We start from the raw sequence: 13,411 nt of genomic DNA, 5'->3' as shown, positions 1-13,411 counted from the left end.
ATCCGGAGAGTTCAGATTCAAGTTTTCCAGCTATGACCTATATAGAAAAAAGATTTAATCTATGATTATAGTCTCTAGGCTGCTCCTATCTGGAATAATTCTTCATTTTGCTTTGACACTCATGACCTTGACAGTTTTCAGAATGTGATTTGATCTTGAATTTGGTGTCAATTAATGAGAGAAGAGATACTATGTTCATGTTTTCTTATTGGGTAGCATACAGGATTGGTTTGTCATAGTGTTGCTTGTACTAATTTTGATCAGATATGTTGATAGCTCTGGTATTATTCTTTTTGTGTGGGATTACTTTGGGTGTCCTAGGTTTATTGTGTTTCAGTATGAACTCTAAGATTCTCTTTTCTATTTCTGTGAAATGAAATGAAATTGGAGTCTCTTCTGTGAATAGCAATGGGATCTTGATGTTGGGATTGTATTGAATCTGTATATCACCTTTGGTACTATAGCCATTTTCACATTATTGATTCTTCCGATTCATTAGCATGGGGAATCTTTCCCTTTTATTATCTTCTTCACTTTCTTTCTTTAGTGTTTTAAAGTTATTACAGAGGTCTTTCATTCCTTGTTGAAGTTTATTATAAGGTATCATTTTACTTTATTTTTCAGGCAATTGTAAGGCTATTTTCCTGATTTCTTTCTCGGCATATTTGCTATTTTTGTATAGGAAGGCTACTGGTTTTTGTATCTTGCCACTTTGCTGAAAGTACTTATCAGTTATAGGAGTTTTCTGGTGGTGTCTAGAGTCTCTTAGGTATAGAGTAATCTCATCTGCAAATAAAAGTAGTTTGACCTCTTCCTTTCTTATTTCTGTCTCTTTTATTTCTTTGTCTTGTCTTAATGCTCTAGTTAATACATCAAGTACTTTATCAAGTAAGAGTAGCTACAGTGGGCACCCGCCTCTTCTTGCTATTAGTGGAAATGCCTTGAGTGTACCCTTACTTAGTATAATATTTACCATAGGTGTAAGATTTGGTTTTTGCATGTGTGTTTGTATGTATGTGAATGCAGGTTGCCCAGGGCAGAAGAAGGCATCAGATTCTATGGAGCTGGAGTTATAGGCAGTTGTAAGACACTCAACATGGGTGCTGGGAGCCAAACTCTGATCCTCTGCAAGAGCAGCAAGTATTCTTTTCCATGAGCCATCTCTCTAGGCCCATACATTTAAAAATATATTATGTGTGTTTGGTATGTGTTTGTGTCACAGTGCTCATGTGTCTGTCAGAGGACAATTTGGCAAGATTTCATCTTTCCTTTTACCCTGTGGGAACCAAGTATTGGACTCAGATTATCAGGCTTGTTAGAAAGCACCTTTATCTGCTGAGCCATCTTGCTAGCCCTCTAACAGATTTTTTTTAAATATATGCATTTAGACTTATAAAATTCACTCTTCTTCTTCCACCATGTAAATTCCAGGTTTCAAACCCAGGTTGTTAAGCTTAACAGCAAGTACTTTTACCCACTGAGCCATCTCTCTGGCCCAGGTACTCTTCTTACAAAGACAGAAGTCATGTTGGATTTGGGAACCAGCTTAACCCTCTGGGACCTTTTCTTCATTACAGTGCAAAGACCCCCCTCCAGATAAGATATTCATAGGTACTAGGTAGATATAAAATTTGAGAGGACAATATTCAATTTAGTATAGTCTCAATAGAGAAAATTTAGTTTTGTTCTTTTTTAAAAAATTTTTATTAATTAAATTTTTCCCAGCCTAATCACATCTTCCTCCCTCTATCCTCTCCTCCCAGTTCCTCCCCCAACCTCACCCCATCCACTCCTCCTCCTTTCTCTTCAGAAAAGGGCAGCCTCCCATGTATATCAGCCAGCCGTGGCATATCAACTTGCAATAAGACTAGGCACCTTCTCTCCTATTAAGGCTGGATGAGGCAACCCAGTAGGAGGAAAGGGTCCCAAAAGCAGGTAACAGAGTCAGAGACAGCCCCTGCTCCCACTGTTAGGAGTCCCACAAGAAGACACAACTGTCACATATGTGCAGAGGGTCTAGGTTGGTCACATGCAAGGTCTCTGGTTATAGGTTCAGTCTCTGTGAGCCCCTATGAGCCGAAGTTAGTTGATTCTGTGGATTTTCTTGTGGTGTCCTTGGCCTCTCTGGCTCCCATAATCCTTCCTCCCCCTTTTCCACAGGTTTCCCCAAAGTCCACCTAATGTTTAGCTGTGGGTCTCTGCATCTGTTTTCATCAGTTGATGGATGAAGCCTCTCTGATGATAGTTGGGCTAGGCAACGATTTATGAGTATAGCAGAATACCATTAGGAATCATTTCATTGACCTTTTTTTGCCATGTGTGTTTGGGTCTATCCTAGGTCTCTCACAGATAGATAAGGGGTCTGGATGGGAGTGAGTGGGCATGGGAACAGGAAGGATCAGGTCGGGGAGGATGGAGGGAGAGAGTACTGGGAAAGGTAGCTAGAATTAGAGGCATCTCTGGGATGAGCTAGAAACCTAGTGCAGTGGAAACTCCCAGGAATCTATGAGAGTGAGTGACCCCTAGCTAAGACTCCTAGAAATGGGAAATATGGAGCCTGAACCAGTCATCTCCTGTGACTAGGCAAGACTTCCAGTGGAGGAATTGGGACCCCCAACCCAGTTACATTTCCTCTGACCTACAATTTGCCCTGCCTACAAGATGTGCTGGGGTAAAGGTGGCACAGAAATTGTGGGAGTGGTCAACCAATGACTGGTCAAGCTTGAGACCATACCATGAGGGAGAGAGTCCACCCCTGACAGGACCCAGAGGCTGGACAGCTCAGTTTTGTTCTTCTCAAGAATTATGTTAGCTCTTCTTTGTTTCCGTTTTATGACAGGCTCTCATATAGTACAGGCTGGCCTCATGCTCTTCATATTTGAGGATGACCTTGAACTACTTATCCTCCTGCCTCCCTTCCAAGTACCAAGCTGTTTTGACCCCTTGTTTTTCTGAATCCTATTACAATTAGCTTATCCTGTTTGGAAAAAAACTATTTTTCTTTGCCTGAGACATCCTTCCTGTGTCTCATTGCAAGGGATTTGCAGTAGAAAGTAATGCTGTATTATTATTTAGAGGCAGAGAGAAAATATCTAGAAAGTTGGATATATACATATATATATATTTATATCTTAGAATTCTATGAAAAACAATTATTGAAGTATTTTAGGATTAGAGAAAGCTGAATAAGAGAAGAGTACAAGGCAAGTATCTTAAAGCTAGTCAATTAGCACTTGATTATTTTTAATATAATAATTCAATGAGATATGAATAATCTATTATTTCTTTAATATAATTGAAAAATATAAAAATGCATGATCTGTCAATGTTTAAAAGGTCACCAACTCGAGAGAAAGTACATTAAAAATGAAAAACAGAAAAAAGAATGATTGTCCTGGGGAGATGGTTCAGTGGATAAAATGCTTGCTGCATTGAAATGAGGACCTTGAGTTTGTATTCCCTTTACCAATACAAAGACCTGGTTTGGGGGCATACATTTGTACTCCTGACATTGGGTGTTATAAGGTTGTTGACACAAATGGGTCCCTAGAGACAGGTAGATCTCTAGAACTCACTGCCTGGTAGTCTAGTAAATTGGTGAACTCCAGGTTCAGTGAAAGACCCTGTCTCAAAATAAAAAGATGGAAAGCAAGTGATGAAGATACCCAGCATCAGGCTCTGGCCACCATATGTATTCCTGTACATGAATACATATACCACAGCACACATACACATGCATACAAATATGATAAGACAAGAAAAATAAGGGTAACTTGAAAAAGTTATTTATCTAATTAAAATAAAAGGCCTCATATTAAACACAAAGGTTTGTAGACACAATAATTTTAATCAGCAATAATAAATTGGGCCTACCATCTATATAGTCTCATCTTAGCATTGTAAAGTAGGTATTAGTATGAAATTATCATTTCAGGGCTGGTCAATATAGCAGTGGCTGAAAGTTCCTAGAGCTTTAATAATTCCTTTTCTGTATGACCAGTATGTTGTAGACTTGTGTGTCTATTTTCTTTGTGTTGTTTTTGCTATAGTGTGTTTGCTGGCAAAGCATGATGTGTTCATAAATGCCTGTAACCCCAGCTCCAAGGAGAATTGCTGGGGCTTGCAGGCTTTCAACTAGTTGAAGAGATCTAGCCTCAAAAAGGAATGAATGAAGCGTGACAAAAGAGTACATCTGATGTCCTTGTTCTGGCCTCTGTCCATGTGCATAGGTGGGCTCACCCTCATATATGTGTGCATACACATACACATACATACTCACAAGTAAATAAATATATCCTTTTTAAAAGAACAAAGTATGGGGTTGAGAATGTAGTTCAACTGGTAGAATGATTGCCTAGCATGTAGAAAGTTGTGGGTTTCATCTTAGCATCACATAAGCCAGACATGGCCCTGCACAACTATCATCTCAACAGTAGAGAAGTGGAGGCAGGAAGATCAAAATTCAAGATCATCCTTGGCTATGCAATGAACTTGAGACCCTGTGTAAAGTATATATATATACATACACACACACACACACACACACACACACACAAGAATTATGGCCTAAAGAGATTCAACAGGCATTCTAATCAACCAAATAATCCTTTCTTTGTGTCATCATGCTTCTTAATCAGATTGAACATAATAAGTTTTTCCTTTCTTTTTATTGTGATTTGTACTCTAAGTATTTATTTGATGTTTTTAGTATTTGAAATAATTCATTATCTTTTAAAAAATAATGAATGTTTAAAGTTAGCATACAAAATAATAGGTTTTGTTATAAAATTTTCATATATGTCATTGAGGGATGTTTTATTTATTTTTTAAATCAGCATGCAAAGGAATAGGCTTTTTATTACCTTGTTTTGGATACAGGTTCTCTCTGTAGCCCTGGCTATCCTGGAACTCATTATGTAGACCAGGTTGGCCTTAAACTCACAGAGATCCACCTGCCTCTGCCTTCTGAGGTGCTGGGATTAAAGGCGTGTACCACTACGCCTGGCTTAGGTTTTTCATTACCTTTAATGTTAGGTTTTCCTTTTGGCCAATTTCATTCCATAGCTAACTTCAAGTGGGGTGGCTTGGTTTAATATTAAGAAAGATTGGTATTTAATATCTATATCTTTATAACCCTTATCTGTTAATAATTATTTGATTTGTTCTTTTATATTGGTATTAGACTAGATTTCAGTTTGGAGAAGTAAATGGATTGTCATATAACACAAGAAATCATAATAACTATACAGTATCATTTTGAATTCCTTCTCAACAAAATCATCCTTTCTCCATGTACCAAATGTTTTAGTGACAAGAGGTCAAATCTCTGAGAAATCAGGATTTTACAGATTTTGTGGGCATAACCACATGTTATTACTTATTTTATAATCAGAAAGGGAAGTGAGACTTAAATAGGAATAATTTTGTAATATTGTCAATTTACTTTCCAATGACAAAATAAGAGTGTTACTTAATATTTTTAAAATTCCGATTATATTATTGGGTATCCTGGTGACTTATTTAATCAGGAGACATAGGCTCTTAAGGTATAGTGTTTTAGTTTCTATGTTACATCTATTATTTTCCATATTTGAAAATTTCCATAGATCATTTTTCCTAACCTCTGCACTAAGAAATGTTGGCCATTGTCCCATAACTACCTTAGTTTTTATCTGTGTTAAAATTGTCAATAGTCCTTGTTGAATTAAAGTGTGGGCTATATTTCAACTTTGAGTTTGGGAATAGTTCTGCACAGCTTGTACTTCTGATCTTCCTGCCTCCCCTCTCAAGTTCTGGGATTACAGGCATGCACCACTACATCTAGTTTATGGAGCACAGGGGTCCAAACCCAGGGCCTTGTACATGATAGATGAGCTACATTCGTTAGCCCAACCCAGCCTAATCTTGTACAATCTTTAACATAGTTGTTTTTCTCTTTCTTCCCTTCCCCATATTTTTTCCAGTGCTGTGAATCAAAGCCAAGGTCCAGCGCATGGAAACATATTTCTTTAAACAGATATTTTTATGAATCTTATTTCACATCACGTTAGAAATGTTTCATGAAGACAGGAATTTCTGTCCATTTTTGTTCAGTGATGTGTAGTTAATTTCTAGAATAATGCCTACTATGCTTAGTAAATCATTGTTACTGAATATATAAATGAATGAGTCAGTGAAGCAATGTTGGTAATTTTTGGTCATTGTATTAAAAATGCTACAGATGCCTTCAAAAATTTTTATTTTATACCTTTGTTGTTATGTTTAGTATTTTGTTGTTTTTTCCCTCTAAGAAGTAGCCTTTAGTATAAATAGATTTGTAGGAATGGTGAGGGCAGAAACAGAAAATACTGAAAAAGATTGGGTAAAGGCTTAGTATACCTAATTGTTCATCAGAATTTTGTTTTATGTTTTCCTCTGAACCAGTTCAGTTATAGGCCTCTGTGCAGTAAGTTGGTGAGAACAGCATTATAGCTACATAATTGGGATGGCCTTGTGTGAACCTATGGGATCTGGAGCATGTAATGAGTTGAACTGTTTTTGCTGCAGTGTTAAGAATACATTTAAATACCAATGGACTCTTTTCAAACACATATTAGCAAGATTAACAAGATTATTTTAGATTCAGATATACAGTAGATCTGATGTGCTCAGTCATGCATATTGAATTTCTACTTTTTGAATGTAGTGTCATTCAAAGGGAAACTTTTTAAAAAGAAAGCCAAGGCTTTACACATTACTCATGAATAACTTGCCTCAGACCTTACATTCTTAATTGGGGCTCTGCTTCTATAGTTTTGCTCTGGTAAAACTTATGAAGAATTCCTTTTTTATAAGTAGAATTCTAGGTAGGTGATTTCTTTAAATACTCAGGGGGTATTTAGATAAATTACTAGAATTATAAAACAGCTTTACATGTCATTTCCCAATATTTTGAGAGTTGAAAATTCTATAAAACATGCTATTGATATATCCCTACTGATATATTGATTGAATTGATGAATTGATTAAATATTTATAACAGTATTTTCCTATGGCTTAATTCATATACTTGCTACTGCTTTTGTCTCAGTGGTAATTTGTATAAAGGAAATTTAAAGGGGCCATTAAATTCTTCCCAAAGAAGCCTTATAGCTGGATAGTTCTTTGTATATTTTTCAAAATTTAGAATTTTTGAGAATTTTATTTTGTCTTTGAGTATATTTCCTACTCTAACACTTTTACTGGATCTAACAACCCCAAGCAATATTACCATTTATCATTTTGCTAGGCAAGTAATCAGATTTCTTTTTAAAAAATATTTTTATTAATTCTTTGAGAATTTCATACAGTATATTTTGATCATATTTATTCCCCCAACTCCTCCCAGACCTACTCCTACCTCCCTACCCACCCAACTTAATATCTTTAAAACTTTATAAAATTTATTTTTATGTGAGCTAGGTACAATGAATAGTACACACCTTTAATCCCAGCATGTGGGAGTCAGAGGCAGGTAGATGTCTCTGAGTTTGAGGCCAGCTTGATCTACATAACTGAGTTCCAGGACAGCCAGGTCTACTCAGAGAAACCGTGTGTTGAAAAATATCCCATCAAGTCCAATTTGTGTTGCCCAAATACTCTTGGGTATGGGGCCCTGGAGCCTGGTGGACCCACCAGGGGTCGCATCCTTAAAGAAAGCAGACTGCATCACAGCGGCTATGCTTGCCAATAGCTCCTTACGAGTGTTAGGACTCCATGCTCACTCCCATTCTGCACTCCATTCTGGGAATTCCGTCTGTCTTGAACTTGTGCAGGTCTTGTGTATTTTGTCATAATTGCCGTGAGTTCACCAGATGTGTGAGCACAGCTATTGTGACTGCCCTGTTGTATTCATTCACTACCTCTGTTTTTTTTTCCCCAACATTCTCTTTCGTAATAGTCCCTGAGCCTCTTGGGAAGGGGTGCAATATAGATATCCCATTTGGAGCTGAGTACTCCAAAGTCTGTCTCTTATTCTCCCCAAGTTGACCAATTGTGGGTCCCTTTGTTAATTACCATTACTGCAAGAGTAAACTTCTCTGATGAAGGCTGAGAAATGCACTAATCTATGGGTATACAATAAGTCATTAGGAGTCAGTTTAATACCGTGTCCATTTAGCAATGTAGTAGTAGCAGTTCTCCCCCTAAGACACTGATAACAGTGACAGGTATGAGTTTAATATTGTGGAGTTAGGGCGGGAGGGAAAAAAAAACAACAAAAAACAAAAACAAACAAAAAAAATATTGTGGAGTTAGCCTTAAATTCAGTGAAAAAGTGGTTGGTTATGCCCATAACATGTAGGTCACTATTTAACCAGTTGGCATATTTTCAGGCCAGTTGTTACTGTAGTTTGCAGGGGTCACAGCCAGGTAAGATTGATGATGACTGGAGAGATGGCTCAGAGTTTAAGAACACTGCTTACACTTCCAGAGGTCCTGAGTTCAATTCCCAGCACCCACATGGTGGATCACAACCATCTACAATGAGATCTGGTGCCCTCTTCTGGCCTGCAGGCTGAACACTCACTGTATACATAATAAATAAATAAATCTTAAAAAAAAGATTGATGATGACATTTTTTCCCAATAGTATTCATAGCCTTTCAATATTATGAAAGCTAGCCAGTAGGGTTTAATCTTCCAGATCAGTGCCAGCTTATTTCTCCATGTCTTTGATTCAAGTATGTATATCTTCAGCAATAGGCTAGGGCCTTACCATCAAGTTCTGGAGGGTAACCAAGAACAATGGCAGTAGGCCGTAATGTTTGGTGGTCTATGGTATCCCATTGGCCAACAACTCCAAAAGAAGGGCTTTTTAATTTGTAACCTATGGTGTCTAGTAGGGGCATTGTCTCACCATTAAAGGTAACTTGACTTAAACTTTTAAATTTATGTATATGTATGTTTATATTTTTAGGAAGTTTCTATAGTAATAGGTTTCCATATGACTTTTTCAGAAGGCCATTAGAATTAGTTATTCCTCCTCTATTCTGTCCTTCCATGTCCTACCTCATTTAACCCTTCCTATTCAGTTATTCCCCTTGCCCCTTTATGTAACAGTCTATCTCTCTTCCTTTCAAAGCCCTCCCCAACTCTATGGCCTGTTACTAGTTCTTTGATCTCTATAGTATTCTAAATGAAACATGTATCTAAATATTTAAAGCTGGCATCCACGTATGATAGAACACATGTAATGTTTGTCTTCCTTGGTCTGGGTTACCTCACCCAGGATGATTGTTTCCAGCTCCAGACATTTAATTGCATATTATATAGTTTTACTTTTCTTAACAACTGAGTCACATTCCATTGTGTAAATGTATCACATTTTTGTTACCCATATTACATTTTTATTTTCCTCTCACCAGTTCATAGATATCAAGGCTGTTTCCATTTCCTAGCTATTACAAATAGAAAGCAATGCACATGCATGAGCAGATATCTCTATAGTAGGATATAGAGTCCTTTAGGTTTATGTCCAAGAGTAGTATAGCTGGACGATATGGTAGATCTCTCTCTAGCATTTTGAGCAACCACCACACTGATTTCTATAGTAGCTGCAACCAGTTTGCACACCCACCATCCGTGTAATCATTATTTCCCTTTCCTCACATCCACACCAGCATTTATTGTCTTTTTTTTTTTTTTTTAAATCTTAGCCATTCTGACTGGGGTAAGATGAAATCTCAAAGTAGTTTTGATTTGCATTTCTCTGATGATTAAGATGTTGAACATTCAAAAAATGTGTTTCTAAGGCTTTTACCATCCATCTTTTGAGAATTTTCTTTTGGTTCTTTGACCCAATTTTTAATTGGGTTATTTGTTTTCTTGATGTTTAGTTTTTCTTTTAGTTCTTTATATATTCTAGACACTAACCCTCTGTTGGATGTGTAGTTGGTTAGGATTTCTTGCCATTCTGTGGGCTTCTTCTTAATTCAAATGATGTCTCTGTATACAGACGGGTTTTAGTTTTGTGAGATTCCATTTGTCAATTGTTAGTCTTAATACCTGTGCTATCAGGGTCCTGTTGAGAAAGTCATTTTTTGTGTGTATAAATTGAAACATTTCCTACTTTCTCTTCTGTCTGGTTAGGGCATCAGATCTTATATTGATGATTTGATCCACTTTGGAGTTGAGTTTTATTCAGATTGAGAGCTAAGGATCTAGTTTCATTCTTTTACACATAACTATTTAGTTTGACCAGCACCATTTGTTTAAGGTGTTGTCCTTTCTGCAGTGTGTATCTTTGGCCTCTTTGTCAAAAATCAGGTGGCTGTGTATGCATGTCCTTAATTCTAGTCCATTCCCCAGTGTGGCTGTTTTTATGTCAATACCACACTGTTTCTTTAATTACTGTTGTTCTGTAGTATAACTTAAACCATGGAGACCAGTTATTTGATTGCTCAGGAGTGTTCTGGCTATCCTGGTTATTTTTGTGTTTCTATATGAAATTTAGGATTACTTTAAAAATTGCTATGAAGAATTGTGTTGGACTTTTGATGGGATTAAGCTGAATCTGTAAATTGCTTTTGGGATGGTTATTTGCACAATGAGCGTGGGAAATCTTATTATTTTTTGGTATCTGATTTCTTATTGGCAGTTACAAAGGGACTTTCAAGTTCTATTAGTAATTGGTTGTAATATTTTCCATATATAACTAAAGTCCCAACTTGATACGTTCTATCTCTCTTTTATATAAATTGAGAATTTTTGATAATGATGGTTATTTATGTGGCCTTGGCTGGCCTGGAACTTATATGGAGACCAGGTGGGCCTCAAACTCATAGAGATCTGTCTGCATTTACATCCTGAGTGCTGAGGTGAAAGGTATGTGCCACCATTCCTGGCTTGTTTTTAAGACTCTGAAAACATATACGCATAATTTATAAAATTATAAATATATATTTATAAATATATATTAACTTGAAGAAAATAATGAATCTATTTAATTGTTTATTTATTTACCTATTTATGTTTTATATTATAGACAGAATATCTTCATGTACTCTGTTACAACCTTGGAGTAGAAACAGGCAAGCAGAATAAATGGAAAGAGAGTTCATTCTGGCTTAGGTAATGTAAAAAAATGAAAATTCAGGGATATTATTATAGAGGCAAGTTAATATTTACTGTGTAGTACTTTGTTCATTTAAATTTTTCTGACTTCAAGAGCCAACATGCCAAATTTATTTGCTTCTTTAACATGTGTTATTCAGAATTCTCTAGAATGGAACTGATAGAAAGTATATATGTTACAAAGGGAATTTATTATAATGACTTATAACCAATAATGTCTCTCTGCACATTGGAGAGGCAAAGAACCTGGTTGCTGTTCATTCCCTGAAGCTAGGTGCCTCAGCAATTTAATCTGGTGTCAAAGGCATTGAAGATTCCTGAGCGAGTCACTAGCCTTCAGTTCACAGTGGAACCTGAAGAAGGTGGATTGTGATGTCAGCAAAGAATTGCTGCAGCAGCTGAGTTAGATGCACTCACTAGCAAGAAGCAGAGGCAGGGAGGCCAGCAGCAGTGCTTTTTTCCCAGGACCTCATCACTGTCTGTGCTTTAGCCAGAATGTGCAACCCACTCTCAGGACGACTATTCTTCCTTCAATTATTCTTTCCTGGAAATGCTTGCCCAGCCCCAGATAGAGGCAGATCCAGTCAGGTTAACAACCAAAATTAGCCATCACAGGTCTACCCCTTGCCAACTTAATACCCAACCATCTATTTTTATGTAATGTTTGATTTCCAAATGAAGACAATAGCATGGTGATAATTCTACCTAATATGATATAATCATCTCACATCTAACTGAAGATACACTATTCTACTCCCAGAATAGATGAAAAATCCCCTTGAGGGATGACTAGTTTCTTAATATCCTATAACTTAAACATGGCAATATAGATTTTTTTCTTTTTGTTTTTCGAGACAGGGTTTCTCTGTGTAGCTTTGCGCCTTTCCTGGAACTCACTTGGTAGCCCAGGCTGGCCTCGAACTCACAGAGATCCACCTGGCTCTGCCTCCCGAGTGCTGGGATTAAAGGCGTGCGCCACCACCGCCCGGGCTGGCAATATAGATTTAATAACACTTAACTACTGATATTATTGATGTTATATTGAATGATGTGGTGGTTTGAATGAGAATAGCCCCCACCTTAGTTACTATTCTATTTCTGTGAAGAGACACTATGACCAAGGCAACTTATGAAAGAAAACATTTAATTGGGGGCCTGCTAACAGTTTCGAAGGGTTAGTCTATGATCATCATGGTGGGGAGCATGGCAGCAGGCAGGCACAGTGTGGGAGAAGTAGTTGAAGACTTACATCCTGATCTGCAGGCAGGAGACAGATTGAGGTGGAGATTGAGGCAGAGATGAAAACCGAGACTGAGATGGGGTTAAGGGGAGGGAGAGAGAGAGAGAGAGAGAGAGAGAGAGAGAGAGAGAGAGAGAGAGAGAGAGAGAGAGACAGGTAGACATGGGCCATTAAAACCTCAAAGCCAACCCCCAGTGACACACCTCCTCCAAGGCCACACCTACTAATCCTTCCTAAATAGTTCACCAACTGGGAACCAAACATTCAAATATATGAGCTTATGGGGGTGATTCTCATTCAAACCACCACAGCCCCATAGAGTCATATATTTTAATACTTGGTCTCTAGTTTGTATAACTGTTTGGGAAGGATTAGGAGGTGTGGCTTTGTTGAAGGAGGTGTGTCACTGGGGGCGGGCTTTGAAGTTTCAAAAGACTCTTGAGATTCCAGATACTCTCTCTCTAACTTGTGTTTGGGGATCAACATGTGAGTTCTTAGCTCTTCCTTTTCTCTGCTATCTTAGACTCTAACCTTATAAAATCATAAGCCAAATTAAGTACTTTCATTTATAAGTTTTCTTGGTCATGGTGTTTCATTATACCAGTGGAAAAGTAACTAGGACAAATGGTAAAGATGCCAAGTGGTCATCCCTGAAAATGTACATATAAGTAACATTATATGAACTCAAAAGATTATATTTATGAATATATGTGTATATACAAATATGTATGTATATATGCAAAAAAATGAAAAAGAGGCCATGAATTTGAAGGAGAATGGGGAGGGGTGTATGGGGGTATTTGGAAGGAGGAAAGGGAAGGGAGAAATTATGTAATTAAATTACAATATCAAAATGAACAATAAAAGTATTATTACATAAGAAATGCCATCTTGATGTTAAAAGAGAGAAGAAAAAATTCACAAATGTCTGCTTAATACACACACACACACACACACACACACACACACACACAAACATTTTAACAAAAGAGGATGAAACACTCAAGGAAAATACAATCCTCATTTTGGTAGCTAGCCATGTGGCCTTATCTGGTATTTATAACTACCTTCTACTATCCA

The 13,411-nt window shown here is 37.2% G+C and overlaps 1 protein-coding gene across 1 annotated transcript in view; it reads left to right on the top strand.

The window, feature by feature from the left end:
- Positions 1-13,411, top strand: part of Tex11 (testis expressed 11) — a 277,802-nt gene that overhangs the window by 36,455 nt on the left and 227,936 nt on the right. Inside the window, exon 8 of the mRNA XM_059251477.1 lies at positions 11,003-11,088. Within this exon, the coding sequence (XP_059107460.1) occupies positions 11,003-11,088 (86 nt within the window). The remainder of the gene's footprint in view (positions 1-11,002; positions 11,089-13,411) is intronic.

The sequence above is a fragment of the Peromyscus eremicus genome, chromosome X, assembly GCF_949786415.1.
Source record: "Peromyscus eremicus chromosome X, PerEre_H2_v1, whole genome shotgun sequence".
Taxonomy (NCBI): Eukaryota; Metazoa; Chordata; class Mammalia; order Rodentia; family Cricetidae; genus Peromyscus; species Peromyscus eremicus.
Note: the sequence above shows the minus strand (reverse complement) of the source record. Positions and strands in the feature narration are given on the sequence as shown.